The following is a 19,457-nucleotide window of genomic DNA, read 5'->3' on the forward strand; positions in this document are numbered from 1 at the left end:
TGTCGGAAAGACGAAATATTATGCGTATGCAAGACATCACAATAAAAATAATATTCTTAATGATACCAGAAAAAGTTACGTTTTATTTTCTGACCCATATACTAACACATGGTGACAATGGGTGCTGTCATAGTCTCAAATAAAACTTTAAAAAAAGTTATTGATAAGTTGTTCACATTAATTGTATAAAGGAATGTAATTTCTTTCACTATTATTAAAATAAACCATCATCAAAAGACACGTCCCTATTTCAATACATTTTGTCATGTAGTTTAGAAATTTCGTCCTACCCCGTGAAAAGTCTGAGTTTGCGATTAGCCTTGAAGGCAACATTAAAGAGGCAGTGGCGTAGCCATCTGTGCATACCTGCAATTATTAACGCATAACATTAGATTATTAAAATTAAATGCTTAAAACTATAGCAAAATAGTTTAGCTAATAAAATGTAGGAGGAACAAGTGTATTTTCACCCTTTCTCATTCTATTCATTTTATTACTTATCTGTACAGTAGATAAGTGAAGTGAAGGGAGAAAGCGACCACCACAGCCCGTGATGAGCATGTGACAAAGGCTATGGGAACTATTTAACAGAAGTGAAAAAGTCAGAGGGTATTCAGAGAAACACACACACATACACAATCATAATTGCTTAATCGTATTTGTTTATTGACTGCATCCTCACAGCTGATTTATATATAGAAATTCTCTTAAAATATTATCTTAAGAAAAACATCCAGGGCTCAGGAATACCCATTAGAGACTGTTGTGATTTTTGCCAGTCAGCCAGTTGTTTCCTAATGAACTGATTGATCAGAAGGAGATGAAGAAGCAAGAAATCAGTACTAATCAGCCCATTGGCAGCCTACTGACAGATAGGAATATTAAAATGGCACAGTAACTAAACAACAGGCATAACAAGGTAGATCCTTGTTGGTGTATGGCTCATTAAAATTGCTAAAGGTACAAACAGGCCATAGGTAACAAGCACATAAAATGACAAATTCTTAGTAGACAAAGTGAGAAAACATCAAATTACCTTTATTCAAATCTGTATGTAAATTTTGCTGCTAATGTTAGTTTGCGTGTACAGAAATATGCAAAAAATGTAAATGAAAGGTAATTTTATTAGAACATGAAACCCGATGATTACATACTTTTAAATGTCTTAAAGATGGTTAAATGTAAACACTAACTGTTCAGCATGATAGACAAAAAGCTAAGGTTGTACTTAAAACAATAACAAGTGAGTGTGTCCAATTAAAATCCTCTCTATTGTAAAATTATTTTGCAACATCTTATGTTCTGCATTAGTTTATATATACTTGCTACGGGGATGTTTTTGGAATCTAAATTTCCAGTTACCCAGTAACAACATCATCATTCTTCTTTTTTTCTGCTACATCCCGGATCCTTCATCCTCTCCAGCATCTCTTCCGGGGTTCTGCTACAGAACAAAGCAGTGTTGTGACCTCATTCATAAACTTGAAGTTAGTGTTTAACACCATACTTTTATAACTTACGTAGCCCATTCCTTTCTGAGCTGCACCTCCATTGAACAGGCTGGAGCGCTCCTCCTGTAAAAAATTACATTTTTGTAAATCACCCCATTCTACACAACAATACTGACTTGATATATCAGTATGACATTTTCAGTGGGGATATCTGTTCATAAACTAATGTACAACATGACAGGAGCCTTCTTGACCACATTCCACCTCTCTGCTGGCTTTCATGCTGGTCATCTGATACATGCAGCAGGTGCTCTAAGTAACAAAGTCAATGTTAATGGGCTTCACTCTGTCTTCAGATTGCAAGCCTGGTATGTAGGAACACAGTAATGGTAAACGCTTCAGTGAATTGCTTGACTAAGTTACACCTTATCCCTCTTAAAGAGAGGAGTGCCTCCCAACTCTTAAGTCCACTTGGACGTGGTCTTTGGGGGATTGTGGATAGAATCTCAACCTGTGAGACAAAAACAAGGACACGGCCCACTTTTAACTGAACCCTTACTGTCAACTTTATCTGCAGTTACTGACATTTAGACTTGTTTTTAAAAACTGCAGAGGGGGACTGTGAGAAGTGAAAACACATTCACATTTCTTGTCACTGCTTTGCTATTACCTTAAATGTTTCTGGCCCACAATAGTCAGCATTATTGTCATTATTAATGAAACAGTTTTGAACCATAATAATAACACAGAAAATGCCTTGTTTCTACAGGATAAACCATGCCTTACCTGTCCTATAGTCACATCTAGCAGCTCTTCAGTCTCGCTGACTTCAGAGCTGCAGCCTTCAGGAAAACACTCAGCTGTACGCTTCTCTCTTATGTTTTGCAGGAATTCAGATGCTGTTGATTTTCTCAGCAGTGCTACCACACAAACAGGTGACACAAATCCCTTTAGGCTTTGGAAGACAGTGTGTCCTCTCTTCACACCATTCATATTGTGTCATAAAAATGTCTCACCTCCCTCACAGGTGTGGATAATGATGAGCATCACAGTCAGCAGTTGGGCCCCCATCTCGTCCGGTCGACTCCTCATCTGATTGTGCCTTCTGTCTACTGGTACTTTGTCACTTTAGAACTGTGCGCGCCCACCTCCATCCCAGCAGTAGTCCAATGAGGACAACAGGCATCAAGTCAGTTTGTACTGAATAGTGAGAAGGCAACACAGCAGATCTACGGCTATAGAGTTAAAACATGTTGCATGTCTAAATAAATGTTGCAACTTTTTTAAGTGTGCGTTATCTGACTAAACTATTTGATGTCCAAACAACAGAACTGTAACTGTTTTTGTACTAATTACTGCTTTGCAGTGAGAAGTTAAATGTTTTCTGATTCAACCCAAGTGTCCTCTTCAAAAGACTGCATGGAGACAAGTTCATATCTGCAAACATTTAATGGTGATGAACAATGTGTTAACACATAGATGCTTCTTGTTGATGTATCTTGTATTTAGGTATTGCAGCACAAAAAACACACAATATGCAGCAACATATTATAATGTTTGTTGCCCTGCTTCACCATGTGAATGGTCTTGTAATGTGAAATATAAGTTATCATAATATATTAACAACAACTGTCTGTTGTTGTAAAATAATAAATAGAAGACCCTGGACTAAGAAGTCTGTGACTCATGTTTTTCGTTGGTTTTCACTGAACAACAGCTCCAACTATTAAACTTTAGGCCTAAGTGAGAGTGCATTTTAAATTGTAGCCATGCATCATTGAAACTAAGGGATATTGTCAACACTCTATGGCACTGAGGCGCGGTGATGCTGCCACCTAGTGGTGTTAGGGTTTATCTGTGACCGCTGCTGACTGATGATTCTTGTAAAGTCACTAAAGTATTGAGACTCTTTGCTTGATGTAGACCTTTTACTACTATTTCTTTCGCACATCCCTTTGAAGCCTTAAATAACTAATAATGACTAATATTTAAAAAAATGTCCAACTTCAATTATTGCTACGCTGTGCTATTAGATATCAGTAGAGGGCGTCACATATCTTTACTAAACTATACTCTCAGAGTTTAGGGTTGTATTGCCTGCATATAGTGACTTCACAAAGGTTCTGTTGCACTAAAGCCTCACAACTTCACAGTTTGGACGCTGGAGGATTTTTTGATTTTTCTGTATGAACTTGATGAACAATGGAAATTTAACTTGCAGGCTGGGGTGCACACTTTTTTCCTCCTCCTCCTCTCAAAGGTGAGAGGCACCGGGTTGCAGGGGATGCAGATCTGATCCACTCACTGTAATTGACTGGAAGAAGTTGCAGGGCCGCAGTAGAGTAACGCTCTGCAGCTTTGTGTTGTGTAACAGGCTACCTGATTTACGGTGGGTCTAATTATTAATCCAGCAGTGTTGGTGGAAGTAGCTACGTGCACATGTGGTGAAAGTGCCTCAGTTTGTGTTCTTCCCTGATTGCATCCATCAGCAGCATCGTTCGCCGTGGTGCGCCCCACCGAGCCTCAGACGTCTCCTCTCGGTCACATCATGTGGATTATTTTGGTGTTTATCCTGACAGCTGCCAGTCCTGGGGGGAGCTGGGGATGTCAGCTACCCCACGACTGGAGACCTCAAACAGAAGCGTGCCGGGCCGAACTGGCAGAAATCATCGTCTTTGCCAGGGTGTTGGCACTGCACAAGGAGTCATACAGTGTATATAATTACCTGCCGTGGCAGCACGACACCGACCTTCTTTTCTCAGCCGAGATCGAGCTCCTGTGCGACCAGGCGTGGGGCAGCATGCTGGAGGTCCCTGCAGGATCCAGGTTTAATGTCACTGGACTGGGCTACTTCCCCTGCTTCTCCTACAGCGTCACCAAAAACAACAACTACTACTTCTTTCTAAGGTGAACAACCTCTATCTCTCTAACGATTCTTTGCATTTTTATTTTTGTCATGCATGACATGAATCATTACACTAACATTGTAGGCATCAGTCAAATCAGAGACTCTGAGAATAATAAATGTCAGTCACTACATCTTAGTGCTGACTTTGATTACACTCATCGACTAAAGGCTTTAAGCACATGGTGTGTGTGAAAGTTTTGTCTCTGTGGCTGTTCTAAGATGACATGGATGATCTATAGGACTTAAGTTCCTCCTGTACAATTAGGAGGTGAAGTCAAAATGGAGAAGTTCACTCTCAACATCTGGCTGGAGACGGAGCAGTGTGCACTAATGGTTTTAAATATGCCATTAAAATGAAGTTAAGACCCCTGAATAAGCATTTTATCATATAAAAATTAAAGTTTCTCTGGAATGACATGATGCTAACTGACTTGTTCAATCCACAGTGAGGTCAGAAGCTCTGTCTACACTTGTAAATATTTGAGATAAATGAAAAAGATACAAAAAAACAGTTAAACTTAAAGAAAACTTTAAGAAACTGTTAATTGCTAATTTCGTTGTCTCTACAGCCTAAAGTTTTGACAGTGGTATAGAATCCACTTCTCAGTGAAATCCTGCATCATTTCAGGTCTGCACTGTCATGAAAAGAAAATAAAGATTCTTAAAGGGCTTGAGTAGTTTGGACTCAAAGGCAAATGACTGCCATCTGTCCTCTTATATCCCCTTTCAGTCAGTAGTTATCCATCTGATACCATTCTGATTTCAGGTTAATAATAGCCACCAAAAACGCTCCACTCAAATTTCCAAAAAGTATGTGACAGGTTAATTCTTAAATGTCTGTGTTGGACAGAAACAACACCGTTGCTCAGGAAACGTCTATTGCATTCCAGCCAGCGTAATTACAAAGCCAGACATTTCCCAACAGCTTGAAGGTACTCACTTTGGAGAGTTATCAGCACACCAGCAGTTGGACCACCTTTTGTCCCGATGAAACACACCAGTGTGCCATTCAATGAAGGGAACCTGTGCTGACAGGCCCAGCCAATATTTCTCCCAGATTCTGCCCTCAGACTGATGAGGAGTTAGATATCCAGAGAGGGGCACTGAAAAGCATTCCTCATGTTCAATGTTTGGCTGTTCCACACAAGGGATCTGCAGCAGAGCCAACAACAACAGTATCTTTATGGCATATGTTACACATCATATATGCAGAATCACACTCATGTGTGTGATTCGGCTGTGTGGGATGATGGATAAAAGGCTTTAATATGATTTCACTACTTTGAGTTAATCACACCTCCGGGGATGACTTTCCTTATTGTGATGCTAAAAACGTCCAGATGTTACCCCTGTAATCAGACAGACGACCAGCATCGGAAATTTCCTGAAGCGATAGTCACAACAGAGCTCAGTTCAAACACAGACCTGAAGGTAATTAAGAAGCAGTGATTACTCCAGTAAAACCATAGAGTGGTCTTTGTTAGGGTTTGTTAAGGATATAATGGAAGACAACCCCAAAAATGTTTACACACATTTTCCTTTGCTAAAGAATAAACCCTATAGAGAACACATGGGAGTATGAGTTTATTTACTGAATGCCATAATCACATGATTAGGCTGCACAGTTCAATTTAAAGAGCTGGAAACTTCAACCTCGTCTATATATATTATCTCAGTTTCTCATGATTTATAATAAGTCAAACCATATATGGGCTGCACAGTTTTCTGAGAGGACATAAACCAACACAATGCTGTGATAACATGAAAGTTTGCTTCTGTCTGTAGCTCTACAGCTACAACAAGCAATTAGCTCATTGTTCAGTCGGTATGCTAAGCTAACTGGGTGCTGGTCACATTCCTTTGTTTTTCCTATAATGATGGAATTTAATGGCAACTAGAGATTTAAGGGGTTTGCACTGATCTTTGTCATGTTACTGTTTTTCATACATAAAGTGCTTTTGCATAAAGTTTGCTTTTACTTGGTGTCGTACGTGACACCACAACACTAAAAGTGTGTAGTTGAGGCCACTGCCACACAAAGCCCCAGACGCTGTATTATAAGTCAAGCTGAAAAATTCTCATCACAGTCTCTAGTGGATTTTCATTTCCTGCTATAAAAAGCCCCCCAAAAAACATAGTCTCAGACCAAAATATCTATCCCAATCAATCACAAGTATAAGCTCCCAGGACAGGACAAATCAGAGCATGGAGAAAACTGCAACTAAGGGTCCCTCTCAGGACCTTTAAATGAGACAGATTGAGTGTTCTGCTTCAGCCATGTGTTCGCTGTAAAACAAAATGGACTATATTTCACTGTATCAAAAATATTTCACTTAAGAAAGTAGACAGCAAACATGGAAGTTGAATAAACTCTTAGGCTACAGTGATAGGTGCATGTGTTGTGTTTGTCCTATACCAAAGTTGACCAAACGGTAAAAACAAAAACAACATGTTCGCTTTCTCATCGGACACTGGAGACCCCATAAATGTCCCTCAACTTTCTTCCTGTTTCATTAAGCTAACACAGATACTATATGAATATAACACACACACACACAACTTCTCTGATAGGGACAGCCAAACTTTTGATGTCCCTCGAGGGATGTGAGATGGAATCCAGATGTATGGAGACATACTGCTTCCTTAAGACTTCCTCAAGATATGAAACATGCTCCATAAATCCTTTTGGCTTGTAATCTGCTGGTTTGAGTCATTCACATAATGCTTGAATTTGCATAAAAATAGACCAAGGTCTGGTAACAATTCTGCACACATTTTCTTTTGACAATTTTACCGCTGACATCTGTCTGTCAATTTTATATGAGGCTACAGTATAATGTATGCTGTTTCCAATAAATCACTAAATGCTCAGTTCTCTTTCTCCTCTCTGTAATGCAGGATGGATGAAAACTACAACATCGTCCCTCATGGAGTGAACTTCCAGGACCCCATCTTCCCTGACACTGCAGAGAACCACCGCATGTTTGCAAGCCTCTTCCAGTTTTCCAACTGCACACCTGGAACTCAAGTCCACAGCTTCTCCCCTGAGTACGAAGCTCAGGAAGACAGTCGGGTAGGCAGTCTCTCAGAAACACCACCACAGATTTTTCTACTTTGATTTAGTCAGTACATGATCATGCTATCTTCACACATACTTCTTGGGAATAAAGGACCACATAGAGGTATTGGTACACAGAAAGATGATTCAGTACATCCTGTTGTTTTCAAAGCAACACTGCAAAGGAGCTGGAAAGTTAAATTAAGGTTTTCTTAATTCAATGAAAATCAGAAACACATTTTCTGAGGTTTGGCCACACAAAGAACTTAATACATTATGCATAAAGTCCTTGTGTACGAAGTTGAAGAAATATGCATCAATTAATCACTTTTTATTAGTAGCGTGTGAACTGATTGGACCTTGACTTAAAGAAGGAGGCCGTACTCGCTCATGTTGCTGAACTGACTACTGAAATCTACAGGAAGTGATTAACCAAGAGAAGTGATTAAAGGGTAGGGTAGGAGATTTTGAAAACTCAGTGAGAGTCAGCCAGATTTTGAAAGTAAACACACGCCCCGTTCTCTCAGAGCTCACCCCGAAGCCACGCCTTCCAACTAGTCTGTGACTTCGGCCATCATGCACGTACCTCTCTGATGTGCACAGAGCAGGAAGAGATCAACAACCAGCCAAATATACGTGCAGGTGCGCCTCGTAGGATTGGCTGATGTTTTTAGCATTTTATAGCTTCCACAGATGATTAATATTCTTCGTTTTAAAGCGAAACTGCTGAACTAATAAGTTTCTATCGGATTGTAAAGAGAAGTTACACTAATTTAACAAAAAGTGCATCATGAAATCTCCTACCCTACCTTTAATTGAACTGATCCACTGGAATCAGAAGTCACTATACCTGGCAACAGAAGATGATCTGAAGCAATAAGATTAACCTCCTCTTCACACTCACGCTGTCACTGTTTAATTGATCAGAGTATTTTTTAGTACCTTTTGGCTTTGTAATCTTCCCTGCTCTGTGTATGAGACCATGTGTTAGTGTGTAAATGGTTTCCAGCCACTCACTGCCGCTTTGTCTCCTCTAATGAATTTAAACCTTTGGCTCCATTCTCCTCATTTAGTCCAGTCCTCGTCTGTCTGTTTCCAATCATTTGCTGACTGCTCATAAAAGCGTAAAACCTGCCAGTGAAGAAAAGAGAATGAAAAGATGGTTTTACATTTCCACTGAGAGCAAACTTTTGGGTCAAGCCTGTGATTATAATTACAGAGCGACATCTAGATATCAGTGCCGCTGTCTTACATCATCCTTGGGATTATATTTCCTCCTAGCAAAATAAAAACAGACTTTGTTTTTACTGGTACCGAGCAACCATCGTTTGGACAGCTGACCTAAGCTCAGATCAGAGAATGCAATGCACACCATAAAGTCCGGTGTCACCTAAAGTAAATCAAATAGCATGAAGTCATCTTAAGATTTAACACCAGACTGAATCAGAAATAAAAACATTTTTCTAACAAGCAGGGATTTTCCCACAGTTTTATGTTTCTGACACTAATGCAGACATATTAGCTTTGAAGGGCTGCAACCCCCAAACTGACCTTTGGGCTGGACACTAAGAGAAACTGCTCATTGCTCACAGTGTGCAACGGTCTTCAGATAACATAACTAAACTAAAACTTCTTTTAATGCACTCTTGAGATTCCTGTCTAGATTTCAGACACTATCCCTCACACAGAAATGACAGAAATAGGTTGATTTGCGCTGATTTCAAGAACAACATATGGTGGTGTGGCCATACATGGACATCGAGTGATGAATAGTTGATTTATCAAGGCCCTTGCTGACCATGTTGTCACTCATTTCATTGCCTCAGACTCTGTTTAGGATGAGTTTTCTTTAGTTAGCTTGTGATATTCATCTCCAGAAAATATTTACATATTGAGACTTTCACTATAACATCGACTGAGTTGACTGAGTTGAGTTGACTTTTATGTATGCACACACAATCACACACTTCAGGTCTCTTTCAGTTCTGGAAACACCTAAGATGCAAGTGTAATGCCTTCTTACTAACGGTGAGTAATCCTTTGTGGTAGTTGAAGAACAGAAAGTGGGGTGGATGGAGATTGAATTAAATATAATCTCCAACATGACTAGTGTATGAGAGTGACACAGTTTGCAGCTGCTTTTTGTGAGTGATACATTTCAGCCTTTCCCTACTGACTTGATGCCCTCTGGGATTCACCTTCAGGTCTGTGTTTCGCTCCCACAGTCCAGTCTAATCTTGGGTGTCTGGCTCAGCTTGGTGGGTCTAATGGAGAAGGTTCAGTCCACCTCTAGCTGAACATGTCTTTCCATTCCTTCACAACACAGTGATGTGCCATTTTATACCTTCCCCTTTACAGAACTTGTTTTATATCCTGCTTGTAAATTAATTCTTTGCTTTATAGAGTTACAGACTTTTAGAAATCCCTCTGTGGCCTCATGGGAAACATCCACAGCTAATATTATACCAAGTAATGTACTAACCAGTGATGTGGGCCGGCAGCCGGCAGCACATTTTTAACATTTCCTCAAAACCCTGAGCGGTTGTTATCTGATGGCAGAGAATTTACATGGGTGTTTCACACCGGCCCTTGTGGAAGCATTAGGGTCTGCTGAGGAAATCCACACTCAGGCAGACAGGCATGCAGTCAGAGGCATCTGGAGCTCATTCTTTCACCTAGGAAAGGTCCAGGCCTTTGGATTGTCTGTCACTGGTTCGCAGGCTTGTTGGGTTTCATCTCACAGCATCTTACTAAAATAGGCAGACATTGTTGTGTTAACCATTTTCCTTAGCTCACATTAATCCTACTCACTACCTGGAGCTACACTGTTGACTTTGGCTTATATCAGTTGGGTGTTACATAAAGACCAGGATGTATATGATAAAACCAGTCCATGGAATATTTAAGAAAGGCTTAATGTCATTGAATTTTTTCATTTCTTTCTATTTTTACTTAAGCTGCAGGAATCCAAAAAACAGTTCTTTTGTGAATGATTTATACACAAACAGTGAAATATGCTGGAAGACTTACGAGCTGTTGCCAGTGGTTGTCAGCCCAAAGAGCATGCCAGAGGAGCTCTCATGTTTAATTTATCCAAGGAAAATCCAGCATCAAAAACAGCAGATCTGTCAGGTGCTACATTATAATTTTAACAAACATTTAATCTTACACCAAGTGAGTTTGAGCCAACGAGGGAGAAAACTCCAAATATGGTTACAGCAGTGCAGAATTCAACTCGGAAGGAAACCGTGCAAATATAATATGATACTCGCTCTCTATGAGCAGGAAGTAAACTGAAAAGTTCGGTATATGAACTTAAACTTATCTTTCGTCTCTTCTCCATCCAGTTGTTGTGCTCCACAGTGCAGAAGGCTCTGTTTGAGGAGGAAGAGAGAGTGAGGACTCTCTCCCTGAAAGTGCGCACCTTGGAGAAAGCCAACGGCCACCTGAGGGAAAAGGTGAAGACCATGAAACGTCTGCTGCGCCAGGCCCAGCGAGAAACGACGAAGGAGCAACAGACCCTCAGCCTCAAACAGCTCTACGAGGCAAAGACACCCCAAACTCACCCAGATCAGGACACCACCCAGGACCAAAAAGACCAGCCGCTTAAAAAGAAGCTAAAAAACTAAAGGTGGTTTCTCCTGATGTAGAAATGTTGCTCCCTATGAAACTGTTATTCAATGATCAGCTGTTGCTGTTACCTAAAGCACACATACAGCATTTACTTTGTTTTATTCTTTTAATTTAGCGACAGCACAAACATTTTCCGGTGCCTTGTTGGAAGTGGATAATGTTAAAATGTTAAAATCTGTTTTGAGAAGGTATTTTTTCTGTGCTGGACACATCATGCATTGAAACGTGGGCAGCATATCACATTTTTGCCTTATTTAGTGAAAGTTTAAATTCTTTCTTTGTCAAAGGCTGATTTGGATGCTCGGATGTGGAGGTGCAAGGCTGAGAGCAACGTGTATATATATGAGTTTAGTTACAGAAGGTCCTATAACAAGTTCTCCTTTGTTTTTTATGATTTGTGCTGAATCATTTTTATACAGGGTGCTGAGCACCCATTTTCTTTGTTGAAAGTTAGAGGTTGCTTTTATCAAACGTTCTGTATTTGCTTTTTCAAACTGGCTGGCTTTGGCAACAGCATTTTTTATTGTTACTTTAGCTGTTTTTTTTAATAAATAAATTAACATTTACAAAAAGCTTGTTTTTTGTTGTCAGATTTGATTTTCATAACCAGATTTGATCTTTCAGATAAGAAGGGAAGGGAAGAGTTATGTGACATAACAGATCCTGCCCTAAACTTAACAAAACTGATCATATCAATTCTCACTCACTACAGTGGGACATGATGCAGTTCAATTACACTGCAGTCTATGCACTGTGTAAGTGTGTGTAACTGTGTGTGTGTAAGTCTTCTGTTTTTAACATTACATCCTTTAGTCTGCCTGAGTTTTCCACAAAAAAGGGTTTCATATTACATTGGAACCAGTTGTGGTTCTTTGACTGTGTTTCCTGACATGGGTTCTCCCAACAGTCCCATATTATTTAATGTTTCAAAATTCTTTTTATCTCCATTGATACTCTAATATAAATATCTCCCGCCAATCAGCAGAACAAAGGAGAGCTGTGATGCACAAGGCGAATGAATTCAAAGCTCAGACATCCGTCGTAAAGTTTCCGGCTCCCATGTAATCAAGTCAGAAATGATAGATGCCTTTTGGCAAGCACAGTGTGTTTAGTGTGAGCCACTGCTGATAAATCCAGGTTTTCAAAGAGATGGTGCAAATAAGAATCATAAATCCTAAAAATAAATTGACCCCTAGCTGACCTCTCTTAAGGTTTAGTCCAGTTTGCACTTTCAGAACGAACACAGGAAACATTTCAGATGCAAAATAATCTTGACAGATGAAAATTTCCACACAATTTCCAGGAGAGCTGAACCAAATTTCTTCCATATGGTGCAGTCGCATTAAACAGAGGAAAGAGGGACCGGGTTTGTATGGTAACAGAAAAAAAAGACACATTTCAAACATGTTTTATGTCAGGAACTCTCCTGCAGGAGTGTTCTGCAGTGAGGCAGGACATGAAGGCGACGTTTACACGTTTCTTTTCTCGCGCATCATTTGACCTCCTGAGCAAAGACAGAAAGTGCTGCTCCACACTCCTCGTCTTTTCTTGTTGACTCTTTCGTCTCCCCGTGAAATTTTCGCATCAGACAACCTTGCCTGCAGCCAACTGTCAAGATCCTGTGGAGCGGGGCCAAAGATGATATACACACTGTGCTCTGTCAACATAAACCACCGCGCACAGGCAAGCTGCAAAACAGATGTCAGGCAATGTGGCTGCACAGTGGTGGTCCCTTCCAGAGGACCTAGCTATCTGCAGACATGATTCCTTTATCTGCTCTTGTTTAATGTTTTCATATGCTGATACTTTTTTGGCTGCTGTGGGCTAATGTTTTGTTTTGTACTGATAGTGGAGGAGCATCATTCCATTTTCCTCGTTCACTTCATATTTTCTGAAGGAGTTCTTTCACCCTGTCTGTCACTGCTTCGCATAAAGAAACACTGACCCCTGAAACCTGACATTGGCTTTGTTGTTTCTGTGGATAATTACTAAGGTCTGCTCTGGGAAAGTTTTTTATTTAAAACAAAGTCCAACGTTTTGAATTGGTCACCACTATTATATTAAAACCAAACTCAGAGCTGCATGAGGATTTCATGCTTTAAGCTAGGCCTCCATATAATGTCTTATACATACCATTACTTCAAATGATCACTGTATTATGTAATGTAGTGATTCATGTTTGTTAATAAGTTTCATTTAAGGGTTAATGCGCAACAAGCAGGATGATAACACCACCGTCACCCATCAATGGCACTGCTGCTGAGCAACAAAATCAAAAAACTATGGATTCTTAAGACTTTATTATTTCTTTAGTAAATCCCCTCTAGTGATCTGAACTGTGTCCATAGCAATGACCTCTTCTTCAAAAATATCAGAATGCAATGACAATAACAATTTAGAATTGTCATTGTCTTCATTGTTGAGAGATAAAATGATCACAGCGTTGCTATAAACCATTAGTGAGCCAGGTAATACTTGCCCACTAGTCCAGTGATATGAAGGCATTTATTTTGCGAAGCTCAAAAATGGAACTCATCCTCTTTTTCCTCAGTCTACCATAAACATGATATTGAACCTGTTGAATGTTGCTTTAGCTGACCTTGGACTTAAGCACACGATCATTTGTAGTTTTATTATAGCTTGTAAAGGTGATTTATTTACCTATTATATCTATTCTGAGTCAAGGAATGACATAAGATAAGACAATTCATCTAATAGTTCACATAGGTCTGGACCCTGGTGGAATCAATCATGCTCCATTCCCATAGACGTTATGTAATAATATCTAAATTCAAATGTGACCTGACCTTTATTTGCTGCCAGCTGCGAGCTGCCTCTTTCCACAGACAGTTTTCTATCTCTCCATCTTTTGCTTCATTAAAGGCACATCACCCAGCACCTCTGTGAACATGCCTTTTATTCGACTGGAAATGTTTCCTCATCATCTCTTTACACTCTACCAGCTGTCTTCTGACAAAGAGGAGGTGATTTTTCATTGATGCCTGTCCACGTCTGTTTCAATAAGGATGACGGATGTGTGTGTTCGCCCTCTGAGATGGCTTCAACTAAAATCACAATACCATGCTTTTAGGCTCAGTCTTGACACCCCAGAGGGGAATAAAAATGCAGCACAAATATCTTGGTGAGCCAAAAAAAAGTGTGAGTTCAGTATTATACTGAAAGGACACAATAAAGACCATAACACCAGATTCATTTCCATTGTATAGGAAAGGCTGTGCTTCACAGAGACTTTGGGTTTTACTGTTATGTCTTTCACTGTGGGAAGTGATTTTCCCTGGTTTGTATTTACTGACATAAGAAGAAAATACACCACGGAAAGGCAAAGTTCTCTTCTGACGTTCACAAACAAACATTCTCTTTGCCTCCTCTTACCTTCCCTCTCTCTCCCTTCTTCTCTAACTTGTAGTCCTTTCTTTGTCTGGATTGCTGATGAGGCCCATAAGGCAAGCAGAAGGAATTTCTTCATGTGTTTGTTGTTAGTGCTGCCAATCTGTTTTTATATCTAATGGTTAGACTTGAGGAAGTTAGGTTTACTGTGCTATATTTTCCACCCCGGATGTTTACAGCGTTTTTGAGTGTTTGAGTGATGGTTCAGGAGTGGAGATTTTATTCAGTGTTTCAGTCTGGGATGCATTTGAGGTTTCTGAGAAGAGAGTCTTCTGCTGTGGGCTGCCTGTTGTTCTTTGTGAACTGGTAAATGATGGTATTATTTGGACTGTTGTGTACAGATATGAGTATTCTTAGCCTGTTTGTGGCAGACCAGTGGTTCAAGCACAATTAGCCCAATGGTGACTAAGTGCTGCTGAGGTTTGGAGGTGGAGTTGGAGACTGAGTATCAGATGGAAACCAAGGATCTCCATGTGACAGTGGTGGGGCTGGTATTTCAGTCTCTTTACAAAACAGTGGTTAGAATATCTGCATTTGACAAGTTTAGTCCATCCACAAGTCTGAGCTGCATGATGTAGGCAGGATTATGACCCACAGTAAATGCATCTACATGAACAGTATCCTCCAATATTAACCTGTGAAAAGCCTCCTCAGAATAAGTGTTTACCATGTAAACACTCCTCCTCAATTAAGGTCAGAGTTTGATTACTCTATCTTGCATTATTACAACATGTAAACACCTTATTCAGAGTATTATCTTAACCTGAATGTGGATATTTATTTAGATATGAGGAGCTTTAAATGCAGTCATCAACAGAAACCTGTGAGGGTTCAGAGGCTGCTTGCATGCAGGAGGTGAGGCAGTATGGAAAGAGATCATGGACCACAGAACAAACACCAATCCCAAGTAATGTCTGGACCACTACACTGTTATAGAGCAGTTAAAAAACTAAACAGAGCTCACACTGCACTGATGCATTTATTGTGATGTAATGAACTTTCCTTTAAAGTTCCCTTTGACATGAGTCATCAGGCATGTTAGAGCAGATTTAATTTGCAGCTCTGGTAATAAGCAGCACTCATTGCGCTTTGGTACAAACCTGTCCTGTTTAATGAGCCTGAGAATAAATTACTCCCTGAGAAAGCTTCTCAAAAGCACAGCACTGAACTCTTCCGCAGTGTGTGTGTGTGTGTGTGTGTGTGTGTGTGTATGCCAGTGTGCGTGTGCGTTTGCATGTAAAGGTCTGGGAAATGGGACTTCTACAATGTTCATGGTGTTTGTTTAAGCTGGTTTTGTTGAGAAAGAGGAGGAGGAGGACGTGGAGCCAAATATATTTCAACTTTTAAACTAAAACTGTCTACGGTAGAGACATCAAACTCAGCCTCAGCATGCAAACAAGAAACAAAATCTGCAATGCAAACACGAAACAGAAATATTCTCCTGAAAGCTGTGTGGAACTTTTCAGGGATGAATGAATGAACTGGGTTATTAGGAAGTCATTCTCATGAACACACATCTTTCTGATGTGTACTTCAGTGATGTTCACCCCCAGAGTGACCTGAGGCGACCCAGAATTCCACCCTGTATCCTGTTTGATGTCTGCTTTGATCCATTGTCCCCACAAACACAGTCAAATCCCATTCTAGCTGTGCAAAGGTGTGGAAAAAACACTCTTCCTATGTTGTCCTCCTGACAGCGTGTTTCCTTCTCATCTGCTGTCACTGCTGTATCAGATGTATTACTAACATGAATGTCAAGTCTCTGGCAATGCTTGACCCTAATTGCAGGCTGAATTTTCCCAAAAGTGGAAAATTAGTGGCTCCCCTTATTCTGCCAGAGACTCTCCATCCCTCGTTTCTCATCCCACTCTCCATCCTGTTTATTATTACCAACTGCGGTTTGCACAGTCATGCAGGACTTTGAGGGTCTGCAGCTTTTCATAAACTGCAGCGCTTTGGCCTCATTTTCTGTATAAGTGCTCCAAGACGACTCAGGATTCAGTCCATATTTTTCAGAGACATCAGCACACATTGGTATCATTTTGAGGTTCAGATTAAAGTTTACTACTCACACTGTTAACTGTGAGCCTTCACTCCTCTCATCATCTTTTCCCACTTAGTTCTGCTAAAATGACTCATTCACAGTGACTGAATTGTTCACGAACGGCACGTCACTCGTTTCCGGGGCAGGAGGAGGAGGCGGGTGAGCTCACTGTGTAGTTCAGGCTGTGCTCCTCCACCTCGGGGGTTAAATTCAAACAACCTGGTTTTACTACTAAAACAATGCGGGGCCACAGGGCAGAGCAGAAATAGAACTGGAAAATCTTTGTGCATTATTATTGATATTTGTCTGTTTTTCCATGTTTGCATCCAAAGAAAATATTCGGCCCGCATACCGTAGGGTTATCTGAAGCTGCATCCAAAACAAACATGCAATCGAAATGCAAGAAAGATGTCAGTGATTAGCTAAAAAGGGAAATGTGAGTGCGTTTGTGTTTCTTTGTTTACTTGGTATTTTCTAAATAAATCCACCCTGATCCACCTTGAAACAGATTTAATATAGGTCCATCATTGATCCATACAATTTGACTTGGTTAACTCAACAGAACAAATTGGATTTTTAAGGCTTCCTGATCACAAGATTAATTTGAACAGTTACCCATCTAATCTTTGTCAAAACCCAATTTTCAGCAGGATTTATGTCATCTTCAGTGTGTACGTATTTTAATGACAGTGTTTTCCACACATTGTTTTGTTTGTCAGAAAAGCTTCATAGAGGAATGGCTCAGCTGCTCTTTATGTGATTTTTATGCTGCTGGAAAACAGTGAAATGCTCAAACAACTACAGAAAACTCTCCATACCTACAACAGCACGTGTTGATGGACAGCATGGATGTAATGACCACATAAGCCTCCCAAGACCGCTGATAGATATTCACACAATAGTTTCCTGCTGACAGACGAGTGTGTGTGTGTTTTTTTTTTTACTATGCATACAACCCAGTTCAGTTAAATTCAACACTTTAACAAACAGGAAGGTGAAACAGGTAACCTAGAATAATGATTGTTTATAAAATTCCAGTGGCAATTCACAGAGGGCCCCTCTAAGATAGGTGCTATATGTGTGCAGTAATGTTGTGTGTGTGTGTGTGTGTGTGTGCACGTATTAATAAAACATCATGCAACCAGCTGATTTAGAGGTCACAACGGTAAGAAGCGACTTTTCACCTTTCATACACGTGTTTTAAAAGCCAGATGTCAGTGTGTCTTAGTTGCTTTTATGTCTAGCATAAATGAACTTTACACAACACCTGCACCAGGGGTGTTTTCAGTTAACCTTTACCAGCTCCTTTCATTTCACCCTCCAATCCTAACCACACATTAAAGTTCACATGACTTTTGAAGGCCAAATACTGACTGTGTTCTCCAGCACTGTCTCTATAGCGGCACTTTTATTTTATAGACTATTATAGATTGAAGTCTGCATGGCACACATTCACATTTCTTCATCCACATGATCCGCATCTGGGCCGGAAGAAGGCCAGACCATAGCATCTCAACGGAAAATTGTTATGCCGAACTTTTGCTCCTTGAATGAATCTCAAGTCAAGTTCGACATATGACAAATATAAACTATAAGCACTTAAAAACTTCAAAAATATAGACAGCTCCCCTCCTGTCATTGCAAAAGTAGTTTGTTTGCCTTCTGGGACCCTAAACTGCTCAGGGTCCCAGAAGGCAAACAATTTTAAAACTGGGAACTGCCTGCCTCGCCTGCTGGAAAGCAGTACCTTTGACTGCAGGTCATTTGCAACGACCTACAGAAGCTGATCAGATCTCTTCATAGATATAACATTACGCCAGAGACAGCAGGTCACCTTGGATGGGAGGGACAAATGTCTGGGAACTCATAGGAAACAGGGCTCATTGCAATCCTTCTACAAGCAGCAATGTTTTATTTCTTCCTAAATAAATAAACATACTTAGTGTTATGACTACCATAATAACAACAATAGCCTGTAACCTCTGTGTTTGTCCTCTGCAATGTACGATATACTGTGTTTGTTCTCCTCTTTCATCCCCTCTGTCCTATCCTCCTCTTCTCCTCCTTTACCTGGCCAGCCATCAGCAGGAGGGTCCCCATCCCATAAGGGCCTGGTCCTGCTCATGGTTAAGGTCCCGTATAATAGTGTTTCCTTGCCACATTTGTCTTAAGTGCTTGCTCCAGGGTCAGGTTCTGGGTTTCTGTAAAGCATCTTGAATTCAATTGAACCTCTAGCTTTTCATGTAGAGTTCAGTTATTTTGATATAACACACAGTTTCTGATGACATTCACTTAAACATAAATCTTTTCAAACTTCTACATCAGCAAGCTGCTTTCACTGCTTGCAAGTTTCACATTTCTGCCATCACTTAAATCAAGTTGCTAAGGATGGAGCTCAGCCTGTCATACCATTGTTGTTCACTTTTGGCTCATCACTGTATCAAGTCTCTGTTTTCGCATTCCATGCAAGCATGGGCAACAGCACATGCTTGGAAGGAGGATGTAGACTAAACACAATCTTCATCAGTGTGCTTCTGCTTTAAAACTGTAGGCTCTCCATCTTCTGGTGCCATCCTTGCTGTGCTGTTCTACACGGTGCCAGGTTACACTCTTGGCCATGTAACACTTCATTTTTTCCACTCTTCCACATCTAAACACAGCCTGCATCTTTCACCACTTTCTACCTTCTGATCCATGCAATTTCTTTCCCATTATTCAGAATCAGTCCCTTGTTCCTGGTTTGACCACATAATTTTTACTCTGTCTACTGTCTCCCGAATGAGGTCGACCACCAGATTCTCCCTTCTTGCTCTCTCCACTCTCTGGTCTCTTCCAGCAGAACACTGCAGCAGCCAAACCACAAGCCTCAATTACCCAGCATTCCTTCGAGAGGACGAGAGAGGCCTTGTGTAGCAGACTATGAAATTAAAATTCATCACAAACCTCTCAAGCCAC

At 40.4% G+C, this 19,457-nt stretch overlaps 1 protein-coding gene across 1 annotated transcript; it reads left to right on the plus strand.

Moving 5' to 3' along the window:
• The first annotated feature begins 3,660 nt into the window (after positions 1–3,660).
• ccdc3b (coiled-coil domain containing 3b) lies at positions 3,661–11,505 on the plus strand. Its single transcript, XM_028407182.1, has 3 exons — positions 3,661–4,358; positions 7,258–7,432; positions 10,765–11,505. Exons 1-3 carry the CDS (start codon positions 4,000–4,002, stop codon positions 11,044–11,046), a joined length of 816 nt encoding a protein of 271 aa, XP_028262983.1. The 5' UTR covers positions 3,661–3,999; the 3' UTR covers positions 11,047–11,505.
• The last annotated feature ends 7,952 nt before the right edge of the window (positions 11,506–19,457 follow it).

This window comes from Parambassis ranga, chromosome 5, assembly GCF_900634625.1.
Source record: "Parambassis ranga chromosome 5, fParRan2.1, whole genome shotgun sequence".
NCBI classification, from domain to species: Eukaryota; Metazoa; Chordata; class Actinopteri; family Ambassidae; genus Parambassis; species Parambassis ranga.